The 21,667-nt window shown below is 41.1% G+C and overlaps 1 protein-coding gene across 1 annotated transcript in view; it reads right to left on the reverse strand.

The window, feature by feature from the left end:
- Window positions 1-21,667, reverse strand: part of BAZ2B (bromodomain adjacent to zinc finger domain 2B) — a 278,152-nt gene that overhangs the window by 54,916 nt on the left and 201,569 nt on the right. The window contains exons 22-24 of the mRNA XM_065413148.1: window positions 4,717-4,857; window positions 3,253-3,507; window positions 2,225-2,439 (exon numbers count right to left, since the gene is read on the reverse strand). Of these exons, the coding sequence (XP_065269220.1) occupies window positions 2,225-2,439; window positions 3,253-3,507; window positions 4,717-4,857 (611 nt within the window). The remainder of the gene's footprint in view (window positions 1-2,224; window positions 2,440-3,252; window positions 3,508-4,716; window positions 4,858-21,667) is intronic.

Genomic DNA, 21,667 nt, shown 5'->3' on the forward strand with positions numbered 1-21,667 from the left:
GATGTGTAGTCCATATATATATATATATATATATATATATATATATATATATATATATATATATATTCCAAGGTTGGTGAGTGCATGTCCAGTGTGCACATGCTGGAGAATTTTCTAGTCAGCAGTTCCCACTGAGGCAGCACAAGCATCATTTCACGAAGGTATAAAGGGAGAAGCCACCTCACCCTACCTCAGTTCCTTCACTACTGAGAGAGCCTGTGACATCAGGACTCTGAAGTAGCAGGCATGGCAGGTGGGTAGTGGAATATGTATACAGACTACACCGGTCTCAAAGAACATTAGTTACTGTAAAGGTAAGTAACCTCTTTTTCTTCTTTGAATGTTAGTCCATATAGATATTCCACAATTGATGACACCCAGGCAGTAGGCCTCCCTGTAGGCTAGTCTCTGGGTGTACAAACGGCAACACAGATCTTCCTTGTGCATTCCGAAAGGATATAAAGGGCACAGCCACCATGTCTCAGTTCTTTCTCTACCAGCTGTAGTGCATGTCAGAGCAACTCTCTTCAGATTTACCTCCACGTTGGCTTCTGGTTAGTTAGTGTTAAGAATGTAGTCAGATAGGTGCAGACACATGCCACAGAGGCACCTTTCCCTATGTTTGCTGGCAGTACCAGCCTCCATGGCAAGTCCCCGGGCTTAAAAACTGCCCATCCTGCAAAGCAGTTATGTCTGTGGATGACAGATACAAAAGGTGTCTGTTTTGCCTCAGTCAGGGGCACACCCAGGAGCGCTATGAATTCTGCAGGTCCTTCTCCAAGTGGACCCAGCAGTCGAGGGAACCACTCCTAAGGGCTTTTCTCATGGAGCAGGCAACTAGGTGGGACCAGATTCCAGGCATCTAAGCTCAAGGGGGACTGAATGTAGTTGAAATCAGCCCCAGCATAAGCTTCAAAACCACCTGAAGCCTTCTCATCTAGAAGGCATACAGATAGGTCAGATCTGGACTGCAAGCCTTGAAAAGAGAAGAGGCAAAGGTGGCCCTCCCTTGATCTGGCTTCAAGGCAGCATAAAAACTACCAGGCTGTCGGATGCTGAGGGTGCCTCAAAATTTAGGACTAGCTACAGCATGCAGCTGCACCACTGTAGTGAGTGTGGTAAAGATGTAAGCCATCGGGAGAGAGCTCTCCCAACAGCATAACACCTTCGCAAGAGGAGGTAGCTATGTTGGCAGAAGAAATTTTGCCGCCAATATAGTGCTTTTTACCCTGGCGCTTAGGTTGGTGTAACTTACACCGCTAAGGTGTGTGGATTATTCGCATCCCTGAGCAACATAAGTTATACTGAAGTAAGTGTTAGTGTAGACAAGCCCTATTAGAAAAAATTCCCTGAGTACTGGTGCCAAATGGACCTAACTGCGATAGAGGCACCTTCCACCCCCCACAACGATGGCGCTGCATTAGTCATCTTGGTATTGAGGCAGTTGGAACGGTCTCTTCTCTCTCCCCAGTGGGGATTGCTGACTAGAAAATTCTCTGATGTGTGCAAGTTGGTGAGTGCACTTCCCACTGTGGAATATGTACACGGACTGGCATTCGAAGAACACCACACAATTACTGGCCATTTGTGAACATTTTGATTTAAGTGACTTGCCCAGCATCACATATGAACACTGTGGCAGAAGTAGGAATATAGTACACTTCTCCAGGGCAGCATTCAACTTCCTTAATCCTGGGACTGTCCTTCCTCTTCCTGCAACCCCCTGCCTCATACACACCTTCCAATTTCTGCAACGAAGAAATCCTACAAACAGCCTCATTCTGAATTATTATAGTGGTAAGCAGCCAAGCTACCTCCGCTGATGATCTTATTAATCTAACTGCTACATAAAGGAAGGAATAGGCAAGTATATTTGGATAAAAAAACCAGGGTGCCGCATAAAGGTTAGCTGTTCAACCCTTTTTGAGTTATTTCCAAAAGGAGCTAGGGACATTTCTTTAAAATCAGCTACCTCTCATAACTCAAAGTCTTGAGAAGAACATTCCCTCTGGGCATAAACCAAGTATGGAAAATTTAAAATTTCCCAAGGTATTTCTTTTGAAAAGTTGTGAGTATATGAAAATAGGGAGTTATAACAGAAATCAACTCTCACCCTTAGCTACAACAGGGACTAATAGAACTCTACTATAACAAAATATGATGTACACATTATGCATTATATGGTGTATTTGTACAGCATGGATAAAGGTTTAGAAAATCTTACCTCACTACACTTTTGCTGCATGCTAACTCATTAATAAGGAAAGCAAGTACCGATGCTTTCTGAGCTGGAGTATGTGCCTGGAAAGCTTTGGTCTTTAGACTTTCTGTAAGCTCAGTTTGCCCACAGTGAGCTTCCATAAAAATCTGTAGAATCTCAGAAACATTGTCACGGTTGACACCAACATTCAACAAATGTTCCCCAAGAGTTGTTTTGGCCTAAAAAATAAGTTTTTCGGTCAATCACATAAGAACAATAAAATACCATAACAGACCCAATAATACATTATGGTTAAAAATAATACTTTTTTGTTTGTTTGTTTGTTTGTTTTGGGAGTCCAATCCCAAACTTAAAGTTGAGTCCAGACAGCACAGTGCAACAAAATGCATGCATCCATTGTATGTTTCAAAAAACTGAAATAACACTAATGTACATTAAATAGGTTAAGTAAAAGCAGACCAACATGCCAAGTGGTATTTGTCAGAAAATGATAGATATTGACTAGCACAATTCAGAATGTTTAGAAAGGGCTTCAGTAAAAGGTTACATTAGTCCAAGCAAAAAAATAAATAAATAAAAATAAAAAGGCAGAGAATCATGGTGTCAATCAGCGTTTTGACAATGGTGTTAGAGGGGAAGGAGCAGATTCTGAAGGAAGAAGCAACAAGATTTGCCGAGAACCTGCAGGTGAGGGTAGAAGGAACAGGAGGAATCAAAGACGTGCCCATAGAGGTGATGGTAGATCATGGGAGAAGGTGTGTATGGGGGAGAGGGAGAATGTAAGGATCAAAGACAGATCTCTGGGGAACACTCACAAAGGGTGAGAGTGAGGAGGAAGAAGAGTCACTGAAGGTAACACAGAAAGAGTAGTGAGCAAGATAGGAGAACCACCAAGAAAGTATAGTTATTGGAGTCCAAGGAAGAGAGAGTATCAAGGAAAAGTGGGTGATTTTAATGGTTACTATTAATAATTTATTTACTAATATTATTTGTTTACCACTGTGAGGTGTTTAGGACTTTTTTCTTTTTACCTTGTATCCTGTGATTAGTCCTGGATCACAAACAGCAGCTGAGAGGAGCCTTACAAGTAAGTCTTGTACTTCTCCCATGCTGTCCCCTATGTTTAACAAGCCCTCCTGAAGAACACTTAGATTAGGGACATCCATATTCACATCAAAGCCAAGAACTTTACCAAAGTTGCGCAAGAACTGCACCACCATGAGACAGTCTGAAAATGTGCTTCCAGAGAGAACAAGGCCTGGAATGCGAGGCAACTCTGGCAAAGGCTGAAAATCAAAGAGAAAAACAATGAGAGATTCAGTAGGATCTTCCAAGATCACTATAACTTGCAAGACTTGATGTTAATAATAAGCTACAAAAGCTTGGGGTCTGAAGGGTGAAATCATTCCACTATTTTCACAGGTTATTTACTACTGACACGTTGGGCTAGATGTGGCACTCAGACTCTACTCTGAACTATAAGGCACTATAAAGGTGTGTGTGTGCGCGTGTGGGGGGAATCTTATAAAATGAGAAAGTAGCTTTCTGTACGCAGTGTTGTTGTCACTGTGTCAGTCCCATGATATTACAGAGAGAAGGTTGGTGAGGTAATATCTTTTGTTGAACCAACTCTTGTTGGTGTAAGCTCTAAAGCGTCTCTCTCTTAGGCCTGGTCCACACTAACCCCCCACTTCGAACTAAGATACGCAACTTCAGCTACATTAATAACGTAGCTGAAGTCGAAGTACCTTAGTTCGAACTTACCGCGGGTCCAGACGCGGCAGGCAGGCTCCCCCGTCGACTCCGCGTACTCCTCTCGCAGAGGAGTACCGGCGTCGACGGCGAGCACTTCCGGGATCGATTTATCGCTTCTAGACAAGACGCGATAAATCGATCCCAGAAGATCGATTGCTTACCGCCGGACCCGGAGGTAAGTATAGACGTACCCTTACCAACAGAAGTTGGTCCAACAAAAGATATTACTTTACCCATCATGTCTCTCCAAAGTAGCTCTCGGGTAGACAGAGCTGACAAAGACAGGTCCTGAGGGAACCATAGGAACACTCAAGCTCAGGAGAAGAATTACACTGGGGAAAGGAGTCCCAGGAGAAGCCACGCCTACGGAGAAGGCTCCACCTGGGGTTCATGTAGTGAGAGAGACTTTTACAGTAATAATCATGAAGGTTACTTTAATATTTTAAAGTAGGAAAGCATGTGAATTTTTGGCGTCCTCAAAAGTAGGTCAGCCTCAAAAGTAATTTCATTAGATAACTAAAACAATATCGCCTCAGTATTTGTAGTATCCTTTAGTTAATGCTTACATTAAGTATATAGATAATACTGCAAATACAGTTATCTGAGGCAAAATTGGAATGTTTTTAGGGGCAGCTGCAGTGAGAAGAATTAATTATTGACACAATGGCAAGAGACAGAGACGAGAGAAACAGGATTAAAAAGCGGCAAGAAAATAAGTAAATTTACATTATTATGATTACCTTCTGGTCTGCTAAGCACATATCTTCATTAGGCTTCTTTAGCTCCTTAGCCATTTCTAATTCCAATCTTCGCTGTTCCAGTTTACGCTCTTTATTTAATCTTTTTTCATCGCGTTTCTCTTGCTTTAACCGCTCTTTCTCCTTAAATAGAATAGAATGGAAAGAAAATTAAACCCATGCATTATACTTACAATGGAACAATTTAAGAATTTGAAAAGCACTAGTTACGTAATCTTAATAATCACCACAGCAATTAAAGCATTTGGATTAAAAGGCGGCCAGGGGAGAAGCTGCCCTCCCCAGCACTGTAAATAGAGTTAAATCATGATGTCCGTGAGCAGATCCGAGATCTGTGGCAGAAATAATTTCTTATATTGCTTTCCATGTGCCAGCAATGGACATTTAATGGAGATGGCCATGCTTCAAATTGGTCTCTAAAGTAGACATCAGTGCACTCTTTCCGAAAGAGTGGGGATGGCTTAGCCAAAATGGAGTCATTCTGCCTCAGCACATCAGAAAAAAGATTCTTCAGGAGCAAAAGCTTCTTCTGAGTACTAATGACTGATAGGCAATTGCTCCAAATGTGAGGCTATCAAGTCAGAAGGATGGGCATATATATCCTAACACACATCTGCAAAGAAAGGGTCACTGCAGACTGCAGCAGTTCAGAACACCATGCCATTATTAAATCTTCCCTGAAGATGTATAGTTGCCAACAACCCCACAGCAGGGGAAACTGTATGACAAGATATAAATCGACACCATGCAGCCACTCAGTAATAGCCCTTTTTTTTTTTTATAAACAGAAACATCATGGTTCTCCTGTAGTTTTTTACTATCCAAATCACACAGCAAAATGTGCATACTGTGTCAGAAGGGCAATGACAATTAAACCCCCTTATTGTTGCCTGCTACCCAAAATAGTGATGTCCTAACACTGTTGATGGCATAGGTAGCCATTTCCTTACACGGAATGCTTTCTCCAGGTATCTTGCCTTTGGAGAATTTAGGAAAATCCTAACACCAGTCAAGCTCAGCTATGTCTATCATTTATAGTCATTCAAAAAAGTGTAGACGGAATGGTGATGGGCTGCATGTAGAAAGTGGGGACACCTATTCCATGCAGAACTATACCATGTGGAAGTCTGGGTAGTTATAGTACAGGCAGTTAATATAAAAATAAATTTGAATGTGTATGTCTACGGAACACATTTTAAACCACCGACTTTACTTTTTTTTTTTAATCACACTTAATGTCTACATTTTATAAAGAGAAATAGGTTAGTATGTGCAACTGTACTGCTATAAAATTATTTTTGTGTGTTCAACGCACACAGCTTTGGGGCTTGCATCACTAAGCAGTGAAGCATGCAAAAATCTCACCACTGCACATTCAGCCATACGTTATTCTATATGCATAAACGTAGCAACAGCCAATGAAAAGGTCAGCTATCTTTCTCTCTCTTGCTCCTCAAACACTTTCTACATTTATGTCACCTTTTATTGTATTAATTACATTTAATCAGGCATCTGATTAAATAACTGATGCTGAATTTGGAGCTCTCCTAGTTTCAGGACTGGCTCTAGGGGTTCTGTTCCCCCGGCAAAGTGGTAACCTCCGTCCTGCCAGCCCACACTCATCCACACAAACACTGAATATTTTGCTGCGCTTGGTAATGCCTGTTTTGTCTGCATGTTTATTCCATACACCTCTGCACAACAAATATGGAATTTAAAATAATGGGGAAAAAAAATGTACATGGACTTTGCAATCATTCTCTAACATCAAAACCAACTCTTCTGCATCATACAAGGGCAAGTCTATAAATCCTCAAGAACCTAATGCCATGAGGGTTAAGATAGCACAGTGCGTATAGCATCAGCCTTTCCCTTGTCGTGACCAAGGGCCAGACAATGGAACTAAACTGATTCACACCAGCTGCGGAACTCTTCCCATGAGTCAAAATAATTTGGTGGTTTTAGCCTAATCTCCTTTGTCTGTATTACAAAATCACTTCAAAATTTTGCATAACTGTCTTTTGATGAAAGGAGGACCTAGGATTGGAATAAGAGACATGCTGAAGGGCAGGATTGAGGTGCCTTCGCAGAGCTGCATGGAGTAGTCTGTCTTCAGTCCGAGGATCACTGACGGGACTACTGAAGTGATTCAGATAATCTAGGTATTGTATAAGGCATACACTACTGGAGTGCTATTTACATAACGTCCAAACAGTGGAAAAAAAGACATACATTTCCTTTGTGTGGGGGACAAAGCAGCGAAGAGCAGAGCTCGATGACGACCTCTTATTCTTGTCATGTATGTACTTGTGGATTGTGGTAAACCCAGGGCACAGGGAGCATCTACTGGCTCATAATCTCACCTGAAGAGACAAAGTAGCCACATCCAGAACTCCCTACATAGCCTGTATTAGCTGCTGCAGCCTGGCCATAGCAGCACCCTGACCAGTTGAAGATTCCATCCCTCAGCCCTGTGACTCTTCACAGGACACACACTTTTACTTATGCTTTGCTCCATTCACCAGAACGCGGCTCAGTGTCTAAAAGCCAAAATACATTAAAGCTACATACAAAAATCCATGCCCTTACCGCTATTAAATAATGCTCTTAGAGCAAAGCATATCTGGGAATTAATGACTGGTTCTGGTTAAATGCCCTTCTGCTTCATCTTGGGCCTCCAGTACCCCAAAACTGGTTGGTATTTCCTAGAAAATATCCTATACCTTGGCTATTATTATTTACATATTTTTGACAATTAGCAAAATGCTATGGACAGTTACGAAAGGCATGGGAAGGGTAAATAGATTTATTTTAAATAACACTTTCTGTACAGTTATGATCAAAAAGGCAATGTTATAAAAATGGTACATTGTTACTCAACAGATCTGCTCCCTGGGTGTATTAAGAGTAGTCAGTTTATTTTATTGACTAAAATAAACACTTATTACCCTTTACTTTTGTTAGTAACATTAGCGCAGAACTAAATATAACTGTAGGAGAGTGAGCAAAATTCTTCTACTGCTCCTCCTCCTCCAGAAGACTTAAGTGAGTTTCACATGGAGAATCTTTATTATTGGTGATAATGCATACAATTGAAAGAACACAGCTCGACCCTCAGTTCTTAGGCTGAATCTGCAGGGCTGGCAGATAGAATAGCTTTTTTTTAAATTCTTGTAAATGCAGCAAATTTGACATCCAAACCATTGAGACACACATAGAACCCATGACCCCATTTGTTAAGTCACATTTCAGAGAACAGTACACTTAAATAATTTTGCATGAAAATCACTATTTAAATGGACAGATAAATCCCTCTTGCTTTGAACTGAATCACAAAAATACAAAACCAAAACACAGAAAAAAATTCAACTTTTAAGTCCCTGACTTTTTCCAACATTTGCATTAAGTATAGCTGTGAGTTAAGATATTTAGCCTTATTCTTAGAGGTATGTTGGGAGAAAGGCATGGTCCTATGGTCTGACCACCACAGCTCTAATCCTGGATCAGACAGCAACCCCCTCTTATTTAACCTTTCCATATTAGTTAATAATGCTTACTGTACCGACACCTCACAGGGTATTGTGAGGTTTAATCAGTTAATGTTTGCAAAGTGCTTTGAAGATGAATCTCATTACATAAAATGTTAAAGTATTATTAAGTTCAAACTCAGACTTTTAATAAAACTGGTTCATGGGAGGTAGATACTATTCAGATTAAAGAATCAGTTTTCCTGCCACTTGGAAATATTTGGACAGAAAATCTAAATACAAATGTTTCACATTAGTCACTTGAAAAGGGCAGTTTGTAGAAACAGATTAATACCTTTTTTCAGAAGGCTAGGATTTACAGTGAAGAATACAGGATATAATAATTGTTTTTAGGCCAACAATACTGTGAAAAAATAAATTTAGTACAGAAGAATGTAAGGTGGCTTTGACCAATTGTTACAAAACTTTATAACATATGGGACTGTTAAGCCTCTGTATTGAAGCATTTGTCATATAATCCATTGAAATGGTCTATCCCTGTGCATTTTATGAATCTTTTGGGTCCTTTACATTTTTGTTCTGGGCATAATTAAAAGTGAGAATATGTTTCTTCTGACAGCAACTTGTTCTCAAATTTAAAAGGCAAAAATAAAATTTAATATATAAGGGAATACTGTAGGTTACATGGAGAATAAAAATGAGATTAATAAAACAGAGGTCATAGGAGGCAGATATAAAAACAAAAACCGTGAATATTATTGTTGGGGTTTGCATTAAGCGTAAGATGAAAATGTAAGTTTTTCTTTAGCAATTAAGGTTATAAAAAATCTAAAGTAGTATTTCAGTGTAAGCATTTCTATTTACTAGGTAGTAATAAATGTTCATCCTTTTAGTAACATTTTAGATTTATAATGTATTATTTAGAGTGATTTTAGGCACAATAATATGTACAAAATATGGAATCAATGGTTTTTTTCCAGCAACAGTTTATTATGTTTTAATTAAAATTTTATCCCACCTAAAGGATACAGAAAGATGTGCTAGTATAAAACAGCCGTATTAAATTATATTTAATGGTTTATTTAAACCATTTAAATATTTATTTATTTAGACCATTTAAAACTGGACAGTCAACTTATATATGGGACGTTTAAAACAAAAAGGTTGGTTTAGTTAAGAAAAACTGACAATTCCACATGGCATTTTCACTAAGCATATATTTATGGTATAAATCCTCATTGATACAATATGTGCATCACTATTAGAATCACTAGGGTGCTGTGAATTCCATTCTACTTTCAAACTGCTTATTAGACAACTTCTAAAACCTGAGGTACTCCCATATCATAGTGATGTCTACAAAACTGCTGACAGAGCCCTTTAGCAATAAATGCATGTTTAACAACCTTTTGTTGTTTACTGATCCCTGAGGAATTATAGGGAAAAAAACTCTGGTACAATTATGATAGTTTGTTACCCAGTTTACATAAGTAAAATGATTACAAGTTTGTGTGTGCTATTGTTTGAAATTTAATTGCTAAACTGGAGGAACTCAGGAGAGTCCTGACTAAATATCTATTTGATACTACACCGTGCATTCTACACCCTCTGATTTTCTTGTGCTTTTTAATGCTGGTAATAGAGCATATTGCTGGGTCAAATCATGAACTCCACAGTCAGTCAAAACTTCCATTAAATTCTGTGGAAAATGGGAGATTTGCATGAGTATGGAATGTAGAGTTTGTTCCCATATTAGCTACTAATACCTCTGCTAATACATGATGCTACTGTACTGAGCTCACAGTACTGAGACTAGAGGAACACGACAACATTTAGTTTTAAGAAAAACACTTCATTGTGTTGATATACTCCTTAATTTTTGCAAACAACAAAAAACATTTTTCAACCACTAGTAAAGAACTTTTGTTTTTAAATCAAGAAATTATAAAAAATTAAATTTCTATCACAGCAATTTTCATTTGGCACCGCTTCAGAGACCACTCTGCTTTCAGGATAGAGTTTTTTCACCAGATTTTTTAGTGAGATATTTCCTGTTTAGATAAATAGCCAAGGAAAAATACATCACCAGTTTTTTTTTCCAGCTAAATTGTGGGCATGACAAAATAATGTTATTTTATGGGACACTGCAGCTGCTTACAAACTATTAGAAAAGAATGTAATCCAACTTTTCGATACATAAGAGCGGCTAGGTAGCCTTCCACTTCCCAACTGTTAGGCATTATTTTGATGTTAAACACAGAATTAAGCTGCTAGAATTAATTTTGTTTAAATTTATAAACAGTTAATTGAGCCAAAGCTGCTTATTACATTCTTTAGAAATGTGTTTAACGGAAGTCTGCTCTTGCTACTAGTCATGATTTCGATATTCCTTTTACCTTTAATTCTTTTAATTGTCTGTGATTTGCATTTGATTATTTATTTTGCTACTTCCTGGTTTACCAAGAGCTTTAACATTTTTATAGTTAGATATTAATATAAAAGTCAATACATTATACTATAGAAACAAAAGGCAAGGTTAGCAATGTTTTAGCCTTGAAGCTCTCTGAAGATAACATCATGGTTAAATCTGAAGATACCATCAGACTGAAATATGAGATGTAAATTAGTCCATCATGGCCTAACAAAAGTTTAATCAATAATTTTGTATATTGCCTCTGGTTTTATTATCTATGCTATTCCAGCATGTAATTTTATTAAGTCCTTTTTATTTTTGCGGTGTACACTCTGTTGCAATACAAGGTACGGTATGATCTGACATTTTAACCACTGGAGCGGCAAATGTTGATTGAAGTGTTTTATCTAATAAATCTCTAATTATTACAGTCTAAGTTGAATAAGCTGAATAGAGTACTCCTGATTAAACAGCTTTTTCTTGAGTTACTTAAGTTACTGAACATAAGCAGTTTTGTTTAATGTTGTTCAATCTCAAATCAATTCTAAGGACTTTTTTCAATTTCTTTCTCTGACCTTCCTGGCCAGAGTTATTTACGTTCTGTGCAAGTGCTATGTACGTAAATGATTTATTCCCCTTCAGGAGGCTCATATATTTTGTTCTGAAATGGTAAGGGATTTAAAAAATAAATTCTCATAATTACACACAAAAATATTTTGATATAGCATGAGATACATGTGAAAGAAAGAATGCTTGTTAGTTAAATATGTGTAAATAGAAGTATCCACCCTCCACTTTGGACAACTTTATGCTTTGCTTTTTTATGGAATTTCATGACCAGGGATTTTTATTGCACAGAATGTGAAAGTGCAAAAACCTACTTCTCCATGGATAGGGTGACCAGATGTCCCGTTTTTAAAGGGACAATCCCATTTTGGGGGACTTTTTCTTATATAGACGCCTATTACCCCCCCACCCCCTGTCCTGTTTTTTCACAGTTGCTATTTGGTCACCCTATTCAAGGAGTACTGTAGTTGCAAAATTTAATGCAGAAATAGAAGACAGATAATCAGGGTGAGGGAGACAGTGTCAGAAGTATATTACTTATCTATATTACAGACACAGGGACATTTTCTTTCAGCTTGATTGTCAGAGCCCTTAATTGACCACAAAGGGATGCAAGAAGGAGCAAGGCCTACAGGACTACGATGGGAAAAGCAAGGGCTACTTTGCCCAGTGCTCCTTGCTGAGAAAAAGGCAATGAGGAGAGGGTGAAGAGAAAACACAAGGAGGAGTAAGCTTCTCCACAAAAAGAGGTGAAGTAACTTACTGCTTCCCCAAAATAAAGGGGAAGCAGGGTGGAAATTGTGACTCTCCAAAGTCACAATTCATCCTGTGATCTTCTCCTGGGCCAGTGCAGCTAACATGCATATTTTATATGCATAGTCTGTAGGAAAGAACACATAGTTGTGGTCTTGAGCTTCACATAGGGAGCACAAGTGTGGATGCAACTTAAGAGCACCCAAGAAGAGCTGTCCTCAGCCAGGACACTTTCCTTTTGTTTTTATAGTAGCCAAAGCTCCACTATATGCAGCCCGCATGGAAATGGCAGACGCCATGGTGCGGGCGGCAGAGTGTGCAGCATCTGATGCCACTTGAGGGGCTGCCCTGGCAGTGGCCATGCCCTCTTGGAGGAGTGCCCGGAATTCCTTCCAGGAGGGCACTCTCAAACATGGCCGTGGTCTGCCACATATTGAAGTTGTAGCAGCCAGAGAGGGCCTGGTGGTTGGCCACCCTCAACTGTAAGCTAGACGAGGAATACATTTTTCGTCCGAACAAGTCTATTCTCCCGGAGTCTTTATTTTTGGGGGTAACTCCGGGTTGCCCCTGGCGTTCCCTGTGGTTAGCTGCCTCAACCACCAAGGAATTGGGGCAGGATGGGAGTAAAGGTATTCGTGCCCCTTAGTCGGGACAAATTACTTACGCTCTGCCATTTGGAAATGGGGGGCAGAAAGGAGGGGGTTTGCCACAAGGCGCTGGATATCTTCAATACCCCTTCGTGAAGGGGAAGGGCCACCCTAGCAGGGCTGTGGAGGACAGGACATCACATAGGGAGTCCGCTTGCTCCTCCAACTCCTCTGCCTGCAGGCCAAGGTTGGACACGACCCTCTTCAACAGCTCCTGGTGCACCTTAGCGTCATCCAGAGGAACTGGGTGAGGGGCTCTGTGATGGTCTCATCCACAGACTACGAGGAGGAGGCCATTACCGCAGGTTCCATGACACCCATTGGTAGTCCAGCAGGCTGTTCCCCTTGGTCCACATTGACTTGTGGGGTCTTATCCCCCTGGGCCTCAGGCACCGGAAGGAATTGGGTCGTCGATGCCACTGGCCTGTCCGAGCCCCTGACGCCGAGCAGGCAGGCTGGGAGGGCTGGGTGAACCCCCACAAGTTCCAGGGGTACCACAGGCCCAGCCACTGGGCCTGGGGTCATGGGGCAGGTTTGGTACTGACGATTCAGGCAGCACCGAGGGCCTGGGAGGCTGCCCCATCGATGTGGAGCCTTGCTTCGTACCGGCGCCATATCCGGAGCTACTGCTGGCCGGTCACCCGGATCCACTGGAGAGGCGACCCTGTGCCTGGTGATAATCATAGTCGCATCTGGAGGAGGACCAGTCCGAGCTGGACGTGTGCCTCCGTGGGGACCTAGGTGACCGGCGGCGCTCAGCGGATCCACAACAGGAGACTGGCAATTGACGCCTCACGCTTCAAGACCGGTACTAAACGAGGAGTGGGACCTGGAGGTATGGCGGGCCGGGAGGGATCTGTCTTGCGGATCATTGTCAGGGCCCATGGCTGTGGTCCTCCGATCATTCCCGGGATCTGTAGCGGTGTTCCAGTGATGCGAAAGGCCAGTCCCAATGTTCCTCCCAGGGAGCGCATGGGTCTGCGCCAGGTAACCGGCGAAGTGCGCCTCGAATCCCACTGCCGGTGCCCAAGGTCCAGTGACCATAGAGAGCGTCTGCCTCCCTAACTCGGAGGCATGACGGCTTCGAGCGGGTGGATGGTGGTGGGACGTCCCCCATGATGGGGAGCGGTACCGTTGAGGCGAGGGTGGACGGAAAGATCCCAAGGCGGGCTTACCCTGAAGTCTGGGATGTCAGGATCTCCTGCACAGCCTGGAGCGCTTCAGGCATCGACGGCACCTGAAGCTGATGACGGCCCACCTCTGTGTCCAGGCTTCCAGGCAAGGAACGGGGTGGGATGCATCGCTCAATGTGAGCTGAGGCCCGACTTCCCGACAGGAGAGATGAGCTGCCCAGCGCAGGTCTTAGCTCGCCCCCAGCCCTGTCCTTCCCCTTGCAGGGAGTAGGAGACTGTCCCCTACTGGCCTTCTTCAACTTCTTGGACGGGGCCATGGATGGGGATTCGTGCTGGCTTGTCGACGGCGGGGCACTACGCACTAACGGTGCTGGGTGCTGAGTTGGACCTTTCCTCCAGGGCCGGAGTGAGCGCCAACTCCATCAGGAGCACTTTGAGTCTGATCTCACGCTTTTTCTTGGTCCTAGGTTTAAAGGACTTGCAGATTCGACACTTATCACTTATGTGCCCTTCACCGAGGCACCTGAGACAGCTACTATGCGGATCGCTCACGGGCATGGGCCATTTGCAGCGATCTCAGGGCTTAAAGCCTGGGGACCAGGGCATGCTCCGTCCCCCGGCTAAGTCCCTAACGGGACTAACAAAACTCAAGCTACTGCTAAGGGCTAACTAACTCAATTACTAACTTTACAAGAACTCTAAGCCTAAGCAATGCTAGTAAGAGCAGCAAACATTCCGTGCACCCTCACTGGCGGCAAGAAGGAACTGAGGTGGGGGGAGCCAGCAGCGCCCCTTATACCGCGCCATGCAGGCGCCACTCCAGAGGGCGCAAGAGCCACTCCCCTCCGGATACTGCTGAGGGAAAAACTTCCAGCACTGGTGCATGTGGCCGAACACACACACCTAATGTGGAATGGACATGAGCAACGCATCTCGAAGAAGAATTAGTGTTTTATACAACCATTACTTTTGTGTGACCATGGGCCTGGATTAGATCATTAATCAGAAATTAGCTTTCTCTGATCCATACAAACTACTGATTTAGTGTAAAACTGCAGATAGAAACTGCTCAATTGTCATCAAATTTAGGGAAAATAAGTAAACCATCTGAAGATTGAAGTCTTCATAGATCCATAGTTTGGGATTATTTCCTTAACTTTGAAAGATAACATTATAAATTATATTTTTATATGTATAACACACCCTTTATTCTGAAAAATCTCAGAGCACTTTGACAAACTTAATTAATATACAAATTATACACAAGGATCACTTCACTAAACACTCAAGTGCAGCCATCTCTAGAGTGGAATTTGGCAAACATATGACAATACAAACTCTACATAAATGTTTTGCAGAGGAAGCAATACATTTTGTAACTGAACTGAAGGGGAAAATTTGGTAGACGAAGTGCTATTACGTGAGCTTCAGTTTGGCGAATGCATAAAAGTTAAAGATTTTTGGTTTTTGAAGTATTACAAATTGAACCGGATTTCTATATCTCATCCAAAAGATAACACTCCCAATACTATGCTGGGGCATTGGTTCAGTGCTGTCTCAGAGCAAGTAGTGCCACCTGCTGACTCAAAAAGCCAAACAGATTTATATGTGAGAGTTCAGTGTGCACAATATAACTTAATTTAATGGTTCATTTGAGTGAAAATATACAAGGAAGGGAGGGTGGCTACCCACCGATCTAAGAAAACTACCATACCTCAGAAAAAAATGCAAGTCTTTTCCCTACAGCCCAATAGGAAATGCACTTCAAAGACTCTACGCAAATAATTATTCAGAACAGAAGTATTTATCATTGTGGTATAAAACCTTTAATTAAGAGATGCAGGAATAGATATTGTTCCATGATAGTACCACAGATTTCAAATGCTTTCTGAGATACAGCATACTAAAAGTGCTTATGGCTTGAATTTACTCCCTATTCTTCAGCTTTCAGCAGTAACCATACTATAAAATCAGATAGGGTGAGAAATGCTCCAATTCTGTGCCTTTGTTGTCATTCAGGAAAACTGAACACTCAGGACACTATCCTTGCTGCACCGATAACCCAAATCTTGACTCCTTTCACAGCATTATGTTAACACTGTTTTGTAACTTTATGACAAGGACTTCCCAGTTGCAGCTTTTCAAACCTTCGGTCATAACTATAAAGGGAAGGGTAACAACCCTCCTGTGTACAATACTATAAAATCCCTCCTGGCCAGAGACACCAAAATCCTTTTACATGTAAAGGGTTAAGCAGCTCAGGTAACCTGGCTGACACCTGACCCAAAGGACCAATAAGGGGACAAGATACTTTCAAATCTTGGTGGGGGGAAGGCATTTGTTTGGGGTGTGTTCGTTCTTGGGACTAAGAGGGACCGGACATCAATCCATGCTCTCCAAATCTTTCTGAACAAGTCTCTCATATTTCAAACTTGTAAGTAACAGCCAGGCAAGGCGCGTTAGTTTTATCTATGTTTTCTCAACTTGTAAATGTTCCTTTGCTAGAGGGAGGTTTATCCCTGTGTTGCTGTAACTTTGAAACTAAGGCTAGAGAGGATTCCTCTGGGCCCTTTGAATCTGATTACCCTGTAAAGTTATTTTCCATCCTGATTTTACAGAGATGATTTTTACCTTTTCTTTAATTAAAATTCTTCTTTTAAGAACCTGATTGATTTTTCATTGTTTTAAGATCCAAGGGTTTTGGATCTGTGTTCACCAGGACTAACTGGTGAGGATATACTCTCAAGCCTACCCAGGAAAAGGGGTGTAAGGACTTGTGGGGGAGGAATTAGTATCAAATCTGCCCAGGAAAGGGGGGGTTAGAGACTTGGGAAATATTTGGGGAAAGGCAGAGTTCCAAGTGGCTCTCCCCTAAGATTTGGAACACGTTTGGTGGTGGCAGCTTACTGTTAATCTAAGCTGGTAAATAAGGTTAGGGGGCTTTCATGTGGGTCCCCACATCTGTACCCTAGAGTTCAGAGTGGGGAAGGAACCCTGACACCTTCCCTAGAAAAATTATGTTCATCATTAACAGTTGCCAACTTTAATGTGTTCCTCAAATTTCAATCCCACTAGAGTATAGCAATAAAAAAATACAAGCAAGGAAGCACTAGAAATGCTTTTTATACAATGCACTAAACTAATGTGTTAATTTTTATTTTCAAAAGGACATAAAATACTGGATGGACTTAAAGGGTTTGTTGCAACCAGAAAGCAAAACAGTTCGACAGCCAGCTTGTAAAACAATTCAACAGGACTGGTATGAAGAAAGACAAAGAGGTTGGCAGAAAAATGGCAGGTTACTACAGAACTAAAGTACTACAGAACTAAACATCTCCTTAAAAATAAACCCGATAAGAATATGAATGAATACTTTGTCTTAGAGTCTCTTGATTCCAAAAAGTCACTGGCCATCTGAAATGGAATCTGCCATATAAAATACTTGAGCTCACTAATTCAGAGAGTCTCACAAAAGATTTAAAGATCTGTGAAGCATTCACTTATATCCTATAACTCCATGGGGTTTTGATGGCTTTAAGTCCATTGTATCCTTGATATATCAACTACTAGATACCAGAGGCTGGTCTGTAATTGGTTTATCTTCTACAAAGTAATGAAAAGTTGAAATTGAAGCTAAGGTAGGTAAAGTCCAGATTCTGACAAACACAGGAAGTATAAATCCCCCCAAAAAACTGCTTGTGTAAAAAATATGCTGTAATTGTTTGACCTAATATCAGACAGCAAACCTTTTTCACTTAAAGTTATAAGCTTTCTAGTGAGAGAAAGAATTCGTGGTAAATAGTAATAACTGCACTTTGGACTTACATAGTGCTTTTCATCCACAGATCTCAAAGTGCTTCACAAAAGTGACCTGCTTTATAAAGAAGATTGACCTGCTTCTGGTGTTAAGAAATTTGGGATTTCTAGTCAGAATAGTAAGATTGACTTGAGACGTCCACGAAGCTGATGACTCAAATGACACACACATTGAGACTCAGTGTAAGCTTAAGATCACTGAGACCTCAATGTTCTTTGAAGATTCTCCCACACTGAGGTAAATCATGGCCACAGGGGAGGCCGGCCGGCCATGTAAAGGCCTGATCAGTGCCCATTGAAGTCCATGGGAATATTCTCACCGACTTCAACCGACTTTGCATCAGGACCTAGAAGTAGTGACTGCCAGTATCCGCTGAATCTATTAGAGTCTATCCAGTAAAACCACAGCATCTTGAGTTCCTTCAATCACAAAAAAGATTTTCATTTGAGTTACAGGTAATAAAAAAATATAGATTCTGCAGTTGCTTGGAGAGAGTATGCTGGGGTTTAGAGAATTAGAGAATTAAAGAGATTCTAGCATCAATATAAATTGCAGTAGTAATTTACAAACAAAAACAATTATTCTGTAACAGTAAAAGAGGAACAGTGTTCAAGTGGCTAGGGCACAAGAGTGGGACTCAGGAGACCCCAGCTCAAATACCACTTCCATCACAGACTCTCTGTGACACCTTGGGCACTTCGCCCTGCTCTACACTTAAAATTTAGATCAACCTAGCTATGCTGCTCAGGGGTATGAAAAACACTGTAGTTAAGCTGACCTATCCCCCTGGGTGGATGTGCTAGGTCAATGGAAGAATTCTTCTGCCTCCCTCAGTGGTGGTAGCTAGGCCAACAGATTACCTACATCAGTGGAAAACGCCTTCCTGTTGATGTAGGAAGCATCTACACTATAGCGGCATAGCTGCAGCTGTGCCACTGTAGCCCCCATTGCATAGACATGTCCTAGATCTCTCTGTGCCTCTTCCCACTTTGTAAAATGAGGAAAATAGTACTTTACGGCCAGTACTCAGATGCTACTGATGGGGCCATAGATTTACATAGGCTTGGAAGGATTCGATTTTTATCAGTAAATGTTGGAAAATGTCAATTTCACCTACATACACAAACTGATGAAAAGCCATTTCCACTAATGATCATCTAAATTTACAATTAAGCAAAGTAAGAAGAATGCTGCTTGAGAATTTAGAGTGTGATTTAAGGATATTTACTTTGTACATTTTGACTTGTGATGTTGATAGTTTGTGTTTTAATGATTTTAAAGCTTTAACTTTAGAATCTCAACATCTACAATCATTAAATATTTATTCTCTGTCCCCCCTTAATTTCTCACAAATGTGAAAATTTTAAATCAATAAAAATAAAAAAAATGCTTAAAACCCATACTTTTACCCAACTATGACAATTTAAAATTGACAAAAAAAAATAAAAATAAACATTGATATTATCCATCAAAATTATAAAAAAATAAAATTGAATTCTGCTTAGTCTAGACAGATAGATGTGCTATTTTAAAAAAAACATAGTATTTCAGTTTTGGGTTGTTAATACAATCTAAGATTTTGTGTACACACAGACGGCCAAATACTACTTTCAACAGCAGTGGCATAAATATTAAATATTTTCATTCAAATAATCTGAGTTGCTTTGGATTTAAACTGGTATTGCAGAGAACACAATTTCTCCTTTTAATATTTAGCAAAAGTTAATGATTACTGTTTGCTTTTTATTTACCTTATACAATAAGAAACTGAACTGATTTGAATTTTGCTGAATTGTACTAATAAAATGCTTCATAAAAAAGTACCAGTAATATTAATTTAAAATGCATTTTGTAAAGTATAGTGAAGTGAAAAACGCTTTAAATATATGTAGACATTACTTCATTTTAGGTTGGTGTGACAGGGTGTACTCACCCCGCACTGGACAGGAAGGGGTTAACTCTTCCTTGGTGGCTGAGGAAGCCATGCCCCCACGACCCTACTGGGCATGCTCCAGGTGCAGTGGCTGTATAAAGGCAGGCAACCCAGCTCAGTCGGGGCTGACCGCCGGAGGGGAAGTACGTAGCATACAGGCTCTCGATGGGGAGCAGCTATCAACCCACCCCGCGGAAGCTCAAAGCGCTGAGGCCCCAGCTGACGCCAGGTGCCTGCTGATACCCAGGAGGGAGCGGAGACATCAGGAACAGCCCCAGCCAAGCAACCCGAAGACACCCCAACTACTGGCACCAGAACCACGGCAAGAAGTAGCCATGGAGGGGACTAACCATAGTCCCGGACATAGGCAGCATGTTGCGGTTGGATCCCTGCTGACCTCAGTGGTGGAACCTTCTGCCACTATTAGGGCCCTGGGCTGGGACCCGGTAGAGTAGGGAGGACCTGGGTCCCCCTACCCTAGTGTGTTAAATTGTTTACAGTGTAAATTACTGTAAGATGAATGCACAACTGGTTGAAAGACTGTATTCAGTGGTTCCTTGTGGGAGGGTGTACCTAGAAAAGTCCCAAAGGGGTCAGTCCCGGGTCTGGTACTAGTCAATATTTTTTTTAATGATTTGGATTATGGAGTGGAGAGTATGCTTATAAAATCTGAAGCTCATACCAAACTGGGAGGAGATTAGGATTAGAATTCTAAACAACCGTGACAAATTAGAGAATTGGTCTGAAAACAACAAGTTGAAATTCAATAAATACGAGTCCAAGGTAGTACTCAGAAAAATCAAATGCTCAACTACAAAATAAGGAATAATTGGCCAGGTGGTAGTACTGTTGAAAAGGACCTGGGGGTTATAGTGAATCACAAATTGGATATGAGTGATGCAGTTGCTAAAAAGGCTAATATCATTCTGGGGTGTATTAATAGGCATGTTTTTTTTTTTTATGGAGATATCCCATCTCCTAGACTGGAAGGGACCTTAAAAGGTCATTGAGTCCAGCCCCCTGCCTTCACTAGCAGGACCAAGTACTGATTTTGCCCCAGATCCCTAAGTGGCCCCCTCAAGGATTGAACTCACAACCCTAGGTTTAGCAGGCCAATGCTCAAACCACTGAGCTATCCCTCCCCCCATGTCAGATGTAAGATACAGGAAGTAATTGTTCCCCTATTCAGCTCCAAAGGAGACCAACAAAAATGATAAAAGGTTTAGGAAACCTGACCTAAGAGGCAAGATTTAAAAAACTTTGCATGTTTAAACTTGAGAAAAAAAGATAGAGGACCTGATAACAGTCTTCAAAATATGGTAAGGGCTGTTATAAAGAGGACTGTGATCAATTGTTCTTATCCACTGAAGGTAGAACAAGTAGTAATGGGTTTAATCTGCAGCAAGGAAGATTTAGGTTAGACATTAGTAAAAAATTTCTAACTATAGAGATAGTTAAGCTCTGGAATAGGCTTTTAAGAGAGATTGTGGAATCCCCAACATTGGAGGTTTTTAAGAACAGGTGGGACAAACATCTGTCAGGGATGGTCTAAGTTTACTTGGTCCTGGCTCAGTACAGGGGACTGAAATGGATGACCTCTCAAGGTCTGTTCCAGCCCTACATTTCTATGAAGCCAACATATTTGGGACTATTTGCCTGTTTGGGGCTATTCTCAGTGCATGATTTCTGGTATTTTATCTTCGCATTTTTTCAGTAATTTTTGAGAATGAAAACTGCCTTTTCTACCCGTTAATTATGCTTTCCACTTGCTGAATAAGTTGCAAACCTAAAGTTTAGTGAGGCTGCAGCATTAGAAGCTGCTGTGTTTTGTAGCACACAATTGTGTACCAGACTGACTATAGTGGTTGATGCTGTGAGACCCCCCTACCTCCCCTTTAAAAGCCCAACATTCAAGGACCTAGAGAATAGTCAAGGACAGACTTGTTGGGTGTTGTGAAAACTATTACTCATTGCAGAAAGTTAAAAAGGTTGAGGGTAGCATAGTTTTCAGCAGAAGCGTTCGTAATTTTTGTTTTCACAAAATTTTCAGCTCTACTCCACCTCACAAAACACCATATAATTTGGCATAATCAGCAATCTTCAAAGTTTCATCTATACTGGAAGGAAGAGTTGTGTTAGCTAATATGTTTTAATTATCACACTGTTAAACACCACTTAACAT

Source organism: Emys orbicularis, chromosome 11, assembly GCF_028017835.1.
Source record: "Emys orbicularis isolate rEmyOrb1 chromosome 11, rEmyOrb1.hap1, whole genome shotgun sequence".
Lineage (NCBI taxonomy): Eukaryota > Metazoa > Chordata > Testudines > Emydidae > Emys > Emys orbicularis.